At 44.2% G+C, this 16,823-nt stretch overlaps 1 protein-coding gene across 3 annotated transcripts in view; it reads right to left on the minus strand.

Annotated features, from left to right (window-relative positions):
• Window positions 1-16,823, minus strand: part of RAPGEF5 (Rap guanine nucleotide exchange factor 5) — a 306,460-nt gene that overhangs the window by 230,124 nt on the left and 59,513 nt on the right. Inside the window, exon 1 of one of the 3 annotated variants that reach the window (XM_061165052.1) lies at window positions 4,279-4,539. The exons of the other annotated variants lie outside the window; for them this stretch is intronic. Within the exon in view, the coding sequence (XP_061021035.1) occupies window positions 4,279-4,509 (231 nt within the window). The 5' untranslated portion in view covers window positions 4,510-4,539. Of the gene's footprint in view, window positions 1-4,278; window positions 4,540-16,823 lie in introns of those variants that run through there. 3 annotated transcript variants of the gene reach the window in all.

Consider the following 16,823-nt stretch of genomic DNA (forward strand, 5'->3'; position numbering starts at 1 on the left):
GTAACAAGCAAATGTCAGCTTACATTTTCCCAGTAAGAGACAGCCTACAAGCCACCTGGGTTGGGCAACACAACTCACAAAGAGCTTATCTGATGACAGTTGATGTCAGATTGTTAAGATCTGTGAGAGCCCAAGGCAGCATGGGCAAGGGCCACAGAGATTCGTAAATCAGATCTTGGTCAATACAGAAGTTGCAAACTTTCCTACCAACTTGTGTAATGCACAAAGCTACTTTCTTACCAGTAGTAATGAATCTGTGCTAACTTGTCCCTATAATCACTCAGCTGTAATCTGGAAGTACAGCTCATGACATACAAAACTGAAGGTCCACAGAAAGAGCTAAGCCATGATTTACTTGCATTGGTATCACTGCCCTAACCAAGGGGCTCACCACATGACCCCAGGTGTTTACCAGTCACCCACTGGTTTGATACACACTGCTTGTGTTTTTCTCTTTCCTTCAAACACTTCTGTTGTGGATTGAATATTTGTGTTCCCCCAAAATTAATGTTGAAGCCATAAGCCCCAAGATGCTGGTATTTGGAGGGCCTGCGGGAAGTACTAAGGGTGAGACAGGTCATGAGGGTGGTGTCTCCATGATGGAATTAGTGGCCTTATAAGAAAAGGAGAGAGACGGAAGAATCAGAACAAAAAAATTCTAAAATTTGCATGAAAACACAAAAGATTCCAAATAGTCTAAAGAGTTTTAAGAGAGAGAACAAAGCTCCAGGTATCACACACCCTGATTTCAAACAATTTATTTTGCAAAGTTACAGTCATCAAAACAGTATGGTACTGGTACAAAAACTGATACACAGATGCCAGTACCTATATCAAAATAATGTGGTACTGGCACAAAAACAGAACAGAGAACTCAGAAATAAACCCATGCTTATACGGTGCATTAATCTATGACAAACGAGGAATATACGACAGAGGAAAGACAGCCTCTTCAATAAATAGTGTTGGGAAAGCTACAGGCAAAAGAATCAAACTGGACCACTTTCTCACACCATATACAAAAACAAACTCAAAATGGATAAGGACTTACAAACATAAGATCTGAAACCATAAAACTCCTAGAAGAAAACACAGGCAGTACACTCTGCTATCAGTCTAGCAATACTTTTTGGATCTGTCTCCTCAGGCAAGGGAAACAAGAGAAAAAATAAACAAAAAGGACTACATCAAACTAAAAGGCTTTTTCACAGTGAAAGAATCTATCAACAAAATGAAAAGGCAGCTTACTGAATGGGAGTACGTAAATTATTTGCAAATGATATACCCAACAAGGAATCGATCTAAAATATGCGAACAACTCAACTCAACATCAAAAGCAAAAATAACCCCATTAAAAAAAAAAATGGGCAGAGGACCTGAAGGGACATTTTTCCAAAGAAGACAAGCAGATAGCCAACAGGCATATGAAAAGATGCTCAACATCACTAATCATCAGGGAAATGCAATCCAAAACCACAATGAGGTATCACCTCACACCTGTCAGAGTGACTATCATCAAAAAGACAGCAAACAACAAGTGCTGGTGAGGATACACAGAAAAGGGAATCCTCCCATACCATTGGTTACGATTATAACTGGCAGAGTCACTATGGAAAACAGTATGAAGATCCCTCAAAAAATTAAAATAGAACTACCATATGATCCAGGAATCTCACAGGTGGGTACTTATCCAAAGTAAGTGAAAGCCCTAATTGGAAAAGATATATGCACCCCCATGCTCTCTGCCACACTATTTACAATGGCCAAGATATGGAAGTAAGTGAAGTGTCCACTGATGGGTGAATGGATAAATAAGATGGGGTATACACATATAATGAAAGATTACTCAGCCATTAAAAAAAATGAATTCTTACCATTGGTGACAACATGGATGGATCTAGAGGGTATTGTTAAGTGAAATAAGTTAGAGAAAAACATACTGGATGATCTCACGTACATATGGAATCTAAAAACCAAAACAAAATGAAAGCAAAGATACAGAGAATAAACAAGTGATGGGGGGTGGCACAAAACAGGTGAACAGGAGTATGAGGTATAAGCCTCCAGTTGTAAAATAAATAAGCCATGAGGATGTCATATACAGCATACGGAATATGGTCAATAATACTGTAATAACTTCGTGTGGGAACAGATGGTAACCAGACTCACATCATCACATCATTGTCTAATGTATGCAAATACCAATCAGTACGTGGTACGCCTGAAACTAACATCATATTGTATATCAACCATATTTCAGTTTAAAAAAAGAGAGAGAGGCACCAAGGAATGGTCACATCAGGACACAGAGGGAAGGTGGCTGTCTACCGGCCAGGAGGTGTTCGCACCAGAAACTAAATATGCTGGCACCTTGATCTTGCACTTCTCAGCCTCCAAAACTGTGAGAAAATATGTTTCTGTTATGTAAGTCCCCAGTCTATGGTATTTTTTTATGGTAGCCTGAACAAGCTAATACATATTTCACCTATTTTTCTCTTTTTTTCAAACCCTTTCCAACTCCTTTGATGGGAAGGTTCCATGATCACAAAGGTGGTTCCAGAGCCAAAGGAGGGAAAACAGTTGAAAATTATGGGTTTCCAATGTTGGAAAACTTGACAATCTTCCCCCAGTTAAAAAAAAAAAAAAAAACTGGCCATGCACTTATGAAATGTATTTGGAATGTCACAAGGAGAATTAATACAATATTAGAACCGAAGAAGGGCTAATAAAGTATACCTTATTTGAAGTAACCACATTCAGAATAATTAATAAGAGTAATATGTATTTTGGCAAGGTACACCACAACATCATCCCAGACAAGGGGAAATTCTAGCCTCTATGCAGATGAACACTCCAGACTTATTTACACAGAAACCCTGGGCAATCCTCCTCACAGACTGCCTGGCTGCCCTCATGTCCTCAGGATTCTGTGCAGTGTAAAAGTAACTGTCAAGGATAACAGGAATATAATTTGACCTACTTTCCCCTAGACTCCTGGAAAGTCTCTAACTCTGATTTTTGTGTTTATTTAGCTATCATATCTTTGGGATACATTTCCTCACTTTCTTTGGAGGTAACCCTGTACGCCACACGGTAAGGTCATCTGCGGTAATTCCTAAACCCCCCTGGTCATTTGACCTAAAGATGGTCCTATTACTGCTCAGCTAATCCTCAAAACATCCTTCTAAGGTAGATTATGTACAGTCATCTCTATGTGGGAAGAATTCTTAGGGAAGGAGGTACACAGCCTAGAAAGGCCAAAGACTCAACATTAATTCAGACCATTTCCTGCCCAAAGGAAGCCATACCAAACCCAGTGTTTCTCCCTAACACTCAAGTTTCATAAACCTGTCTTTCAAGAGCTGGAAGTCCCCCAGCAAGATCTTTTAAGGCCGACAACTACGACTTCTTTTTAAAATTACAAACCAAAATATCTACCTTGTGGTGCCTTCTCAGTAAAGTCTCCTTAATGATGCAAAAATTTTTAAAGCAAAGTAAAACTTCCCAAAGGTGCCCAAGGCCCTGGTGAGCAGGGACACCCGTAAGTCAGTAGTGCCTACTGGGTGACTTATGAGCGATCCCAGGCTGTCCCCCTTCTCTTAACCACAAAACATGTCCGACCTGCTCGGGACATTAGATGCACTTAGAACCCAAGAAGGGACACTCCTCCACCAGGAAATCCTACCGAACACACTAGCAGGAAGTCAATATTTAAGATTCTGGGGGCGTCGCCGAGAACTAAGTGCTGGCGACTGGACAGCCCAGGAGCTAAAGATCGCCCCGGAACGTCCAACTCCGGCGTCGGTCCCTCGGCCGTGGCGGCGGCCAGAGCCAGTGTCGGTGCCCAAAGCTTGCAGCGAGGCGCCCGACAGCAGTGCACACGTCTCATGCCTCCTGAAAACTGAGGTCCCGCGCGTGGGGCCTTGGGCTCGCTGTCGGGACAGGGCCGGCCGTTGGGCACCGGACACCTGCAGCTCCCCCTCTGGAGAAAGGCAAACGGCCCTTCTTCCGGCGATGCTCACGGTCCCGCTGCTAGAATCCAGGTGCGCTTGGGCTAAGTCAGGTGCACCTAGGGGAGAGGGAAACCGCCGCTCCGCGGGGGTCACCCCACGACCCCGCCTTCCAGGGCCCCTCTTCTGCCTAATCCGGCACAAGGGCCCCACTCCCGGCACCTCCCCAACTTCCAGATGCCCTCCTCGGCCGCCCCGGCGGGTGGGCGCGGGCTCCACGTGTGCGCCTCCCACGCCCATTCCGGCCGCGCAAGACCCGGCCACTCACCCGGCCCCCAGCGGCGCTGCGCTTCCTCCGCAGGGTGAGCCCGCTCCGCAGCAGCGCCGGCAGGTCCCGCAGCCGCGGCCGCGGCGGCACCGGCAGCTGCTCGCGCTCCGGCTCGCGCGCGCTGGGGCTGCGGCGCAGGGCGCCGTCCGCCGCCGCCACGGCCGCCACCGCGGCCAGGGCCGGGCTCTCGCACGGTGGCTGCATCTTGACGGAGCCCACGGCCATCCTCATGCCCTGACGGCGGCTGTGGCGCCGGCGGCTCTTCCCCGCGCTCGCCTCCGCGCGCCGTCCGCGCCTTCGCCAGGCAGCAAGAGGGCGCGACTGCGGCTCGGGCGCGGGGCGCGCTGCCAGCCGCTGCCCATTGGCGCGCGCCGCGGCCCCCGCCCGGCTCAGCCCCGCGCGCCTCCCCCTCTCCGCCCAGGTGCGCCCGGCCCCGCCCCGCCCCCGCCGCGGCACACCTTCGCCTGCGGACCCGGCCCCCGCAGCCCCTCCCCGAACCTTGAGCACCGTCTCCTCCACAGGTGCGGGGTTCCCAGAAGCCGCCACCAAACCCACTCCACTGCCCGGCCCTTCCCCCTACTCCCTGTAGGCTGAAAAGTCCCGCTTCACCCCTTTTCCTGCATGCCGGGCTCGACCTGAACTTCGACCCCAGTGAGCCAGGCAGTGGGGAACACCACCACCCCGCCCAGGCGCACAAGGTGGTTTTTTTTTTTTTTTTTTTTTTCTCTTCACCGCCTGGTCTCAAATCGTAATCAGTCTTCCCAGAAATGGTTTTCGCCTGAGAACTTCAAAACAGGCTCTGTATTCTGCTACAAATCAAACAGCCCCCACGCTGTCCTCTCTTTGGCACATTCATCATTAAAGTCTAAAACTTTTGTTCATTATGATAGGTGTTGAGCAAAATAGATGCAAGTCTGGTGACCTGGAGGTGATTCTCTGTTAACAAGTTGGAACCTGACCTTCCCTGAAAGCCTAATGCATGTGATGAATGTGCTTGGTAAAGCGTAAAGGCCTACCGTGGTGTGAATCATTGTTTACACCATTCCAGGAGGCAGGAATAGTGGAGCCCTGGCAGCGAGACTCTTCTAACAGGGCCTTAACGTCCAGATGGCTGTGAACCTTCACCTCCCAGATCAATCTGCCTTCAGCAAGGGGCAGCCAGTAGTTTTACTCCTTATCAGTGGGACACAGGGCTCCTATCTTTGCCTAAGACTTGCAAGAACTGAATAACCTTACTCACCTTAGAAAAAATAAAGTTGACAACCAAGGATTACAGGGAATCAGGGCCCTTTGTTGGTTTATGTTGGTTTACCACTGTACCCTCAGCCCTCATATGGAAGACGCCTGGCAAATATATATGGAAATATGACCATGCAAGGAAAAAAGAATGACATGTGAACTCTGCCTTCAAGGATCTTAAGACTTGTTGTTCAGTTGCTAAGTCGTGCCTGACTCTCTGACCCCATGGACTGCAGCACACCAGGCTTCCCTGTCCTTCACTACCTCCCAGAGTTTGCTCAAACTTAAGACTTGACCCAGGACTAAATACACATATAAAAAAAACAAAGATATTGTGTTGTAGTCTTGGTAATTGCCAACTGAGTGTGAATAATGAGCACTGCAGCTCTCAGGAGCAGGGAAATGCTTCTGGCCTGAGAGAGGCAAAGAAAAGTCGATGAAGGGAGTTTAAGCTGTGCCCTCAAGCTGAGTGCAGAAGATTCAACCAGGCAGAAAAGAGAATGTGGCTCCTTCAAGCAAGAAGGAAAAACATGAGAAAAACACCATGGTGGTAGAACACAGAACCTATTGGGCCCTGAATGTGTCCTACTGGTGAGAAAGAGGGATCCTGTGATGGAGGAGGAGGAGAAAATGTCAGAATAGATGCTGGTGACATAGTGGACGCCTTACATCCTGTCACCGAAAGCTGTGTGTGTTTACTGGAAAGGGCACGGCAATAAACTCTATCAGACATTACAGTTTCCAAATACCTATTACATATATTTATTCAAGGCTGAAATTCCACTTGTATGGACCATATAAGAGTATACCAGCTTATATAATGTTTAAATACTTCTGCTCCCACTGGTAATTAGGCATTGCCTTGAGCCCCAATGTCGTGGGCTTCCCTCATGGCTCAATCAGTAAAGAATTTGCCTCCAGTGCAGGAGACCCGGGTTCAATTCCTGGGCCAGGAAGATCCCCTGGAGAAGGAAATGGCAACCCACTCCAGTATTCTTGCCTGGGAAATCCCATGGACAGAGGAGCCTGGCAGGCTACAATCCATGGAGTCACAAGAGTTGGACATGACTTAGCAACTAAAAAAAACAAAAACCAATGTCATACTCCATACTCCAGATTTCCTCCTGAAATACCAGCTAAAAGTCCACTAGACCTTTGGTCCTGGTCCAGTAAAGGCACTCCAGGACACTTGTGGCCAACAGTCTCTCTAGTGAGTGGATGCTTGTGCCATGTCACCCCTGAGAACACCCTTTGAATCACACCATGAACCTACTCTGCTCTAAAACAGAACCATGCGTGTTCTAACTCCTGGTCTAGATCCTTGGACTTCATGCTCTTTCACAGAGTTTGTCAGTGCAAGATCAGGGAGTCTGGGACTTGACCCCATAGATTCTATGGCATTGACCAAAGGTCTAAAACTTAATATCAGCAAAGGCCTTTGGAAAGTTGGCTTGGGGTAAGGTGCTAAATGACAACTGCCAAACAGCTACAGTATAAGACAGACAGTAGGGCATAGCAGGAATGTGTGAGCAGAAGAGCAGTACAGTGTCCCACCCGCTCCCCCACCCCAGGACCTTTGCACTTGCTGTCCCCTCTGCCTGGAATACCCCACCTCTGAAATGCTGTCCAGTAGAACTCTGTAATGGTGGAAATGTTCTATATCTGCTTTGTAGCCACTAGCCACAGGTGACTTTTGAGCACTGGAAATGTGGCTACTGTGCCTGAAAAACTGAATTTTTAATTTTATTTAATTTTAATTAATACAAATTAAGATAGCCACATATGGTTGTGGGCTACTCTACTGGAAAGCAAAGTTCTAGAATTTCCTGTTACCCTTCCTCTACTCTTTAAGTTTTTTAACTGAAATGTCTCCATTTCAGTGAGGTCATCCATGACCATGTGATTTGAAATTGTAGCCCTTCCCATCTGCCTCCTGCCCTATCTGCTTTTTAACCCTGCAATGTTGCCATCCATCAGTCTTTCTATGTTATTTATCTATTTTCCCTACTGTCCACTAAACCCCACAAGAGCCTGAGCGTTTTTCCCTTTTGTTCAGTATCTAGAACATATTAGTCAAAAAATCCGATTTTACTACATATGAGGACGTAGTTTTTCAAAAGGAGCTTCATCTGGATCTCCTGATTTTGCAATGCTGAAAGTTAAAAAAAAGCAAATCCTATATATGCCAGCTTTGCACAGGTCAAACAAAACCACTGGGGATATCAGATCTGATTTTTACTTAGGAGAATGACATCATTAAAGCTAAAGTTTATGTAAACACCAACATTAAGAAAGTTTCATCGGCTATTTGCAGTGAAGGAAAGTAGGATACCAGGAACTCTGGCATTCACCTAACTACAAAAGGATGTGGGCTTGAATGAGTAGAGTCGGTGGAAAAAGGGAGAGGTCAGATGTTAGACCTTAAAAAAGAATGCTCCTCAGGCCTTGGACATGTGTTAGAAGGGGTAGAAAGGTACTTCAGATGGTGATACAGATTGTATTTTACCAAAATGACCAACACAGTATCTCCTAACCTCAAGATCTTCTGCAATACAATCTTCCTACTCTCCCATGAAGAGAACAGGGTTTCTTTCTCCATCTCCTTGAGCCTGGGCTAGCCCTGAGACCATTTTGCCAACAGAATCCAGCAGACCTAACAGTGCCAATTCTGTAAGTTGCCCTTAATTAAGCTGGTATCTTTCACTTCCAGATCTCTTGGGATGCTCCCACTCAGAGACCAGCTTCTTGTGAAAAGCCCAATCTATACAGAGGTTCTCTGGCAACTGAGCTCCCATCCAACAACCAACATAATTGCCAGCCGTTTGGAACCTCCAACCCAGTCAAGCCTTTCCATGACCCCTGTACTAGCCCACATCTGACCATAACCACAGTGAGAAGCCAAGCAAGAACTACACAGTTGAGCCCAATCAACCCACCAAACTATGAGAGTTAGCAACAAATTATTTTAAGCCCCTCAGTTTAGAGATATTTGTTACATACAGATGCAGGTTCAATCCCTGGGTCAGGAAGATCCCCTGGAGGAGGGCATGGCAACCCACTCCAGTATTCTTGCCTGAAGAATCCCATGGACAGAGGAGCCTGACAGGCCACAGTCAATAGGATTGCAAAGAGTTGGCGGGAGAAGTGACTGAGCACACATGCACATTACATACTAGTAAATGGCCAAAACACATGGTTCAGAAAACCACAAAAAATATACTCCTTTATGAATTAAGAAGAAAAAAAGGAAATTTATATTTCTGTTTGCATGTATGTGAAGAAACCTGAAGTTTCTTGCAAGTGGTTGGAATTAGCTACATGAGGAAAGAAAAGAAGGGAGATTTTTCTCAAGTATAACTTTTTTGTTGTTTTTAAAAAAAAAAACATGAAAACATCCTACCTATTCAAAAAATTGTTTTAAAAAATGGCTCTGGATTTAGAAAAGTTAGGAGGTAAGGGGAGCTGATTTGAGAGATTTGTTTACACAGCAGTTAAACTCACTAAACTAGAAGCTCCCCCCACCAACCCCGCTCAGTGAAAATCTGACCAGCAAGAACAAAGGATGAGCTGGAGCCCAAGAGAAAGGACAGGAGCGATAGTGATGCTGGGGTCCAAATATCTGATAGTAAAGGATGGAATGGGGCTGAGTGCTCAGAGGACAGAGAGGAGCAGAGACAGTCGGCCCTTGGAGCACACACAGTGTGCGACTTTCCAGTCCTCGTTGTATGGAATTTGAAGCAATGACTCACCTTGGTTTTCCCCCTTTAGGTTTTGTGGTCCATATGATTGTCCAGAATGCCAAGGAAAGCATCTACTAGATGGGCTTTCCCTTGCATTTTCCCCTCCCTACTCATCTCCCCATAAATGTACACGTGTGTGTCAAACGCTATACAGTCTCCTAACCCCACAGCTACCAGGACTTTGATGAGTCCTCCTTGGTGCCCATCCCATCCCAACATCTCTTGTTTTAATTTTTTCTCCATTTAAGATGTTTTGCATTTCTTTACCAGCTATTTGAAATAGAAAATCTAAATACAGTTTTGCCTCTCTATTCAAGCCTGCTAACACTTTAATATATAATGATTAAGATGGACTGAATGGGACCTTCCCAAGAACTAAGGCTGAAGTGGGAGATCAGAGCTTGCAACCCAGTTCTGCCCACCCTGCCTCTGCTGAGAATGCCACACAGAAGTGTGTGCCTGATACTAATACTATTTTTATGTTTTATTATGGAATGAATATGCAATTGAGATAAAAGTCACAAAATAATGAAACATGCTTCAAACCTAAAAATGTTAAGCCTTACTCATTTTATTTTAGTTTTGGAGAATCACAAATAGGACTATCTGCCATCAAATGGTTCATGACAAACCTGTGTGATGCTGTGCTATTATTTGGGTAGTATATCATGCGCTGTGCATCATGCAAATATTCCCTTCAAGGATGACACATTTTTTTCTTACACTATTTGCATTGGTGGCTCCAACCAGAGACCGGCTGATAAGGGTGGGTGACCTTCCTTGTAAGTTTGTCTTCTAATCACTCATAATCTTGAAACAAAATCTGTTTGTTTATGCCTTTTCATATGCCATTGACTGTTATCATGCTGGAAATTTCCTTTTTTAAGTCAGGTGTGCACGTTTACCAGGCCCTTGAGTATTTAGGACGCTGGTTTAAAAAAAAAAAAAAAAAATTTCTTTGTGGTCAAATGCCCAAGAAGACACAAGGAGAAGGCAATAGGAGACCTAACTTGACCAACAGACAGCAAGGAAGCCGAGCCAGTCTTGTCCCATCTCCCCGTTCTGCTTATGGAAATCTATTTGTCCTTGCACAGATTCAACAGTACCCCTCCTGGAGGTCTTGTATGCTCTGCCCATTGGGATTAATTCTTCCTCAGATAAACCTCAGAGTTTACCTACAACTATAAATCTACTTTCACCACCTCTCTTATCACAGTTAGTCTTGTATTTGAATTGCATGTATGTGTGCATGCTAAGTCACGTCAGTTGTATCCAACTCTTTGCGACCCCATGGACTGTAGCCCACCAGGCTCTTCAGTCCATGTAATTCTCCAGGCAAGAATACTGGAGTGGGTTACCATGCCCTTCTCTAGAGGATCGTCCCAACCCAGGGATCAAACCCATGTCTCTTATGTCTCCTGCATTGGCATGCAGGTACTTTACCACTTGTGCATATAAGACCTAGATGAGGTTATAAAACCTTGGAGGGCAGAGAAGGCTTACTGTTGTATTCCCTTCTACTGTCCATTGCAGTGCCTAGCACATCATAGATGCTATGTTAAAAAATGCATACATGAATGAATGCTGGATGGATGAACAAATGAATGAACAAAACTCTGATTAGCCAAACACTGTTATCCTAGGTTGAGGAAAGTCAGTCAGAGGTCTTAGCAGATGCAGAGTCTCGAAGGTCTCAGGAAAATACATTACCCCAAGAGTGTTGGAGGCTATAAATGGACTCCAGATGGTGGCATGTTCAGATCAGCAGGGAAGAAAGATGATTTTAGCATCAGTATGTAGAGTGCTTTAAAATAGGGAGACCCTGAAAGTTGCGCAGCCAGCAAAGCAGGTTACAGAATCCCAGGCATGAAGTATTAGCATGGTAACCCATAAAATCAGGTTAATGGAAACTTCTGTTTTCCTTATCCTACTCACATCTGTGCATTCTGTACATAGAGAGTATATTAAAAAGCAGAGACATCACTTTGCAGACAAAGGTTCATCTAGTCAAAGCTATGGTTTTTCCAGTAGTCATATACAAATGTGAGAGTTGGACCATAAAGAAGGCTCAGTGCCAAAGAACAGATGCTTTTGAACTGTGGTGTTGGAGAAGACTCTTGAGAGTCCCTTGGACTGCAAGGAGATCCAACCAGTCCATCCTAAAGGAGATCAGTCCTGGGTGTTCATTGGAAGGACTGATGCTGAAGCTGAAACTCCAATACTTTGGCCACCTGATGTGAAGAGCCTACTCATTAAAGAAGACCCTGATGGTGGGAAAGACTGAAGGTAAAAGGAGAAGCGGGTGGCAGGGGATAAGATGGTTAGATAGCATCACTGACTCAATAGACATGAGTTTGAGCAAACTCTGGGAGATGGTGAAGGACAGGGAAGCCTGGTGTGCTGCAGGCCATGGGGTTGCAATGAGTTGGACCCAACTTAACGACTGAACAACAAAAATATTTTGCGCATAGTTTCCATGCTAATTAAATGAGATGATGTTTATAAAGCTGTTTGCAAACTTCAAAGCATTACACCTAAAGCACTGCCTTTCTGTAGGGGTGAAAGAGAAGGGACAGATGAGATGATGCCTTGGAGAAAGCTGAGCCTTTCTCCAAGGCAGAAGGAGTAGGAAAGTAAATAGGGTGTCAAAGGTCATATTCAACCAGAAGACAGAGACCTTTGACAATATGTTTCTCCTGGTCTGTGAATGTGAAGCATTTGTAGCCCTGATGAAAGCCAAGCACAGAGTAAGCCATGAGAAAATCTGCCTGAGTGCATTCTGGCAACATTGTATGAGTTCAAACTGGCATTTGAAGGTCTGGATGAGAATATAGAGATGTGGGGCTAGAGAACACTCAGAGCAGGGAGGTCTCCTAAGTTCTTAAACATAAAGGAGGTCTTCTGAAGAAAATGACAGCAAGGGACAAGGCTGTTGTTTTCATGTATCTGGAATATACAGAAGAGAAATTGGATTCATTCTAAACAGTTAAGACTGTTTCTTCTTAGCATAATAAAGACTTTTCTATCCATTTAAATCCATGTTGAACTTAAACAGTCTCTCTGTGTGTGTGTGTGTGTGTGTGTGTGTGTGTGTGTGTGTGTGTGTGTGTGTGTCTGTGTCTGTGTGTGTGAGAGCTCAGTCATGTCTGACTCTTTGTGACCCCAGAGACTGCAGCCCACCAGGCTCCTTTGTCCATGGGGATTCTCCAGGCAAGAATACTGGAGAGGAGTGCCATTTCCTTCTCTAGTATTCTTACCCTTGCAAAATGAGCGGACTTCATGGAATTTCATTTTATCAGATGCATGATTGGATTCAGTGACTTGAACACTGGGGTTTTTCACCAGCCCTAGTGAATGCTGAGGCAGTTATGCGGAGCAGCAGTTCTCAAAGTGTGGCCTGGGGACCTCTGGGATTCCTCAAGACCCTTGCAGGGTTTTCATAAGGTCAAAACTATTATCTTAATAATGCCAAAATGCTATTTGTCTTTTTTGTTGTCATTTTTTGAAGAGGTGTTTTCCAGAGGCTACGGCCATGTGATACTGCAGCAGATGGAATGCAGGAACAGAGAAGAGACTCTAGCAGCTTCTACTAAGCCAGACATCAAGGAAACTAACTAAAATATAAACAAGGCCATTCTTTTCACTAAACTTTGTTTTGTTTTGGAAAACCATTATTTTTCATAAAACATTTCTATTAACATAATCAGTTTATTAAATTCATTAATAAATAATTTTTTTAAATTCTGCTCTTTTCAATTTTAAAATAGTAGGTATCCACAGGTATGACCCACAGGAAAACAAAAGCTCTTCGAGACCCTCAATAATTTAAAGGTATAAAGGGGTCCCAAAAAACGGTCAGAAAAAGAAAATTGTCTCTGATAATAAGAAAAGAGGGAGGGACTTCGCTGGTCGTCCAGTGGTTAGTGCTCCGAGCTCCCAGCAAAGGGGCCACAGGTTCCGTCCCTGCTCAAAGAACCAAGATCTCAGAAGCCATGCAGCATAGCTGAAAAAAATAAAAAAACTAAAAAAGAAGAGAGAAAGAAAGAAAAGAAGGAAGAAGAAAGGAAAAAAGAAAGAAAGTAGGGAGATGTGAACAGGCTAAAGAAACCATTCTGCCCTCCCACTTCCCAGTTTTGCTGAGTTAACACCACCTTCATCCTGACAGAGAACTAGGGTTTTCCACAAAGGTGGCTAGTAGAGGTATCTGGGTGGTGGAACGGAAGACCCATGCTTTAGAATCAGATGGGCCTGAGTTTGAACCCAGATTTTTCCACCTTCTAGAGGCCTTAAATTACTTGGCCTCTCTGAGCCTCCATGATCTGTTCTGTTTATTATTAAGACTACCAGGTTGTTGAGATTAGACAAGATCTTCTGGACTCTGTGGGAGAAGGCGAGGGTGGGATGTTTCGAGAGAATAGCATCGAAACATGTATATTATCTAGGGTGAAACAGATCACGAGCCCAGGCTGGATGCATGAGACAAGTGCTCGGGCCTGGTGCACTGGGAAGACCCAGAGGGATCGGGTGGAGAGGGAGGTGGGAGGGGGGATCGGGATGGGGAATACATGTAAATCCAGGCTGATTCATGTCAATGTATGACAAAAACCACTACAATATTGTAAAGTAATTAGCCTCCAACTAATAAAAATAAATGAAAAAAAAAAAAAGATCTTCGTGTAGAATCTAACCCAGTGAAAGTGAAGTCACTCAGTTGTGTCCAATTCTTTGTGGCCCCATGGATTGTAGCCTACCAGGCTCCTCTGTCCATGGGATTTTCCAGGCAAGAGTACTGGAGTGGATTGCCCTTTCCTTCTCCAGGGGATCTTCCCAACACCAGGGATCGAACCTGGGTCTCCTGCCATGTAAGCAGAGGTTTTTACCGTCTGAGCCACCAGGGAAGTCCTGGTGAGATACAACCCAGGTGGATACCTCTTAAATTACAGCTCCCACGTGGCTGTTGATTAATCCCAGGTGAAGCCCAGGGAAGCAGCATGACCTGGTGAACAAACGGTGGTCTACACATGATTTTCACCAATTCTCCCCATATAATCCCCTCTCTAGACAAACCCCAAATCTTTAGACAGGTTATTCCTGAAGCACCGACTTTACCGTCAAGCACTGAAACATAACTTCCTCATCCTCTCTACTCTGAATACAGCTGTGGGGGAGGAGAACAAACATTAAACAGGGAATCAAAAACCTAGGCCATGTCCCACATTTATTGATTTATTAGCTCTGTGACCTTCAACAGGCACTTCGTCTCTTTGAGCCTGTTTCCTCATCCATAAAACAGGGAATAATAAAAGTCTCTGGGGTGGTTATGAAAGCTAAACTAAATAATGCCTATGAAAACAGTGAGCAAACAGTAAAATACATATATATATATATATGTTGTTGTCATTAACAAATCTCATCTATTTTATGTTTAAAGCTGATCTAACTTAAAAAATTCCACAATGACTACTTAATCAAAATTATCTCCAGGTAACTCCCTGAAGTCCTAACCAGGCCACCACGCTATCTCTGCCAAGTGCCTAGGTTTGATCCCTGGTCAGGGAACTAACAGTGTTAAAACTTAGGCTGACTGCAAGCCATGCGGTCAAAAAAAAAAAAAAAAAGAAGGAAAGAAAAAAACATTATCTCCACACATACCCACGTGTAAGTGTGTGTATGACTGGACAGTAACATGAACTTTGCACACATTTTTACAAGCCCACAAACTTTGTGACTGTCTTCTGGGCAATCTCCCCAATTAGTTTTTCTAAAGTCTGAAGTCAAGCCCTGATAAAGAGAAACACTATGACATATCAATCTTTATTTCTAAATACATTTACTTAAAAGTGGTAGTAATGTTGAAAAGAGCAGCAACGAAGAACTTTCTTAGAAAATTAAAATGTGACACACATCTGGTTCTCTCCCTATGACCTGGTCTCTTAGGAGGGAAAAGAAAGTTTGAGGAGACGTTTGCAAGGGTAAGAATTTATAACTGCTATTAGCAGAGCTGCTAACGAAATCTTTTATCTGCAGGTGCTCTTTTATGTCTATTGATTTAGAAATAAGAAAAGCTGTTAGTCATAAAGTTCCTGTTTATTCCTGATGAAATGTCAAAACCTGCATTGTCAAGGCTGAAAGAACCTGACTCGGTTCTCCACTCGATTCAGGATGAGCCAGTTTTGGTGATGGTCCACTGAGTTACATGCATATTTATTATCCTTGGCCCCTCTTTGGCTAATGTCATTCCTTCTAAATACCATGTAAATTCCCCCTCACTTACAGTGTTGTTCTCTGCATGGTGGGCATTATAGGCAACTGTAGTATTATGATTTCAGATCAAAACTGATAGTGTTTCACTTTTCAAATGTGTCGATTTGAAACATGTTCGCAGATACCATTCACAATGGTAACAATAGAATGTCATATTTATTTTCAAGGGAGACTCAGAGGATCAACAGGCCTTAATGTTTGTTAAGTCTTAATAGTTCTTCTCAAGCTGTATGGACAAGAAACTTTTTAGACCTCTGCTTATGGTGTAGACATCAGAAAAGAAGATGAACTCAAGAGTCCATGAAATCACAGGAAAGACTTGGAAGCACTGTTGGAAGCTGAAAGAGCTACATCTTTGGCCTCAGTCCCTTCATTTGCAAAATGAGGAACAACTTGCCTCATCAGATCACTGTGGAGAAAACATGAGAGGGTATGTGTAAAGCACCTAGAACAATGAAGGCACAGTCAGGAGCACAGGCTTGTGAGAGGATATTTTTATTACTCTTCAATTTGAGCTATAGAGATTCAAAAAGGGCTGGGAACTTCCTGAAATCATATGAAAAATGCCTGCTTACTTCTCTGATGAAAGAGACATGGGTGTCATCAGATTTTCAAAATAGGTACGTGTGTGCCTGCCAAGTTGTTTTAGTTTGTCTGATTCTGTGTGACCCTATGGACTGTAGCCGACCGGGCTCGTCTGTCCATGGGATTCTCCAGGCAAGAATACTGGAGTGGGCTGCTGTGCCCCCCTCTTCAAAATAGGCACCCTAGTCACAAAATTTCTAAGACCCATGGCACTTGGGTTGAGCCTAACTTTCTAAATATGAGTGTGTATATACAGACCACAGATGAAGACAGAAGTAAGCTGCCCCACTTACACTTGCGGCATTAATTATGATGTCCACCACAACGTAAAGGATTGCTCCTTCGTTAGTGGACCCATATCTAGTACAAATGGATCTCCCTCCAGCACCTAACACCACCACCACAAGATACAAACCTGAACATGAGCAAAAGTTAACAATCCACACTGGTCATTAGGGAGCCCAGTACCTGCTGGCCAAGAGGTTTTGGGAAGGATTGAAGGCAGTCTGGGAAGGGGCAAAACAAGTGGAAACCCGACATTTCTGTTGATGCTTACATCCTAAAAATACCACAAAGAAGTGACAACCATCACAGGACCAGGTATGAGAGGGAAAATGCTAGAGGAGGAGACAGCAAAGAAGGCACTTGCAGGAGGCTGCTTTACTTTCTGTTTCAATTTTGCATTTTTCTTTCAAAGGCAGCACAGATCCTCTGTAA

Source organism: Dama dama, chromosome 18 (genome assembly GCF_033118175.1).
Source record: "Dama dama isolate Ldn47 chromosome 18, ASM3311817v1, whole genome shotgun sequence".
In the NCBI taxonomy this organism is placed as follows: domain Eukaryota; kingdom Metazoa; phylum Chordata; class Mammalia; order Artiodactyla; family Cervidae; genus Dama; species Dama dama.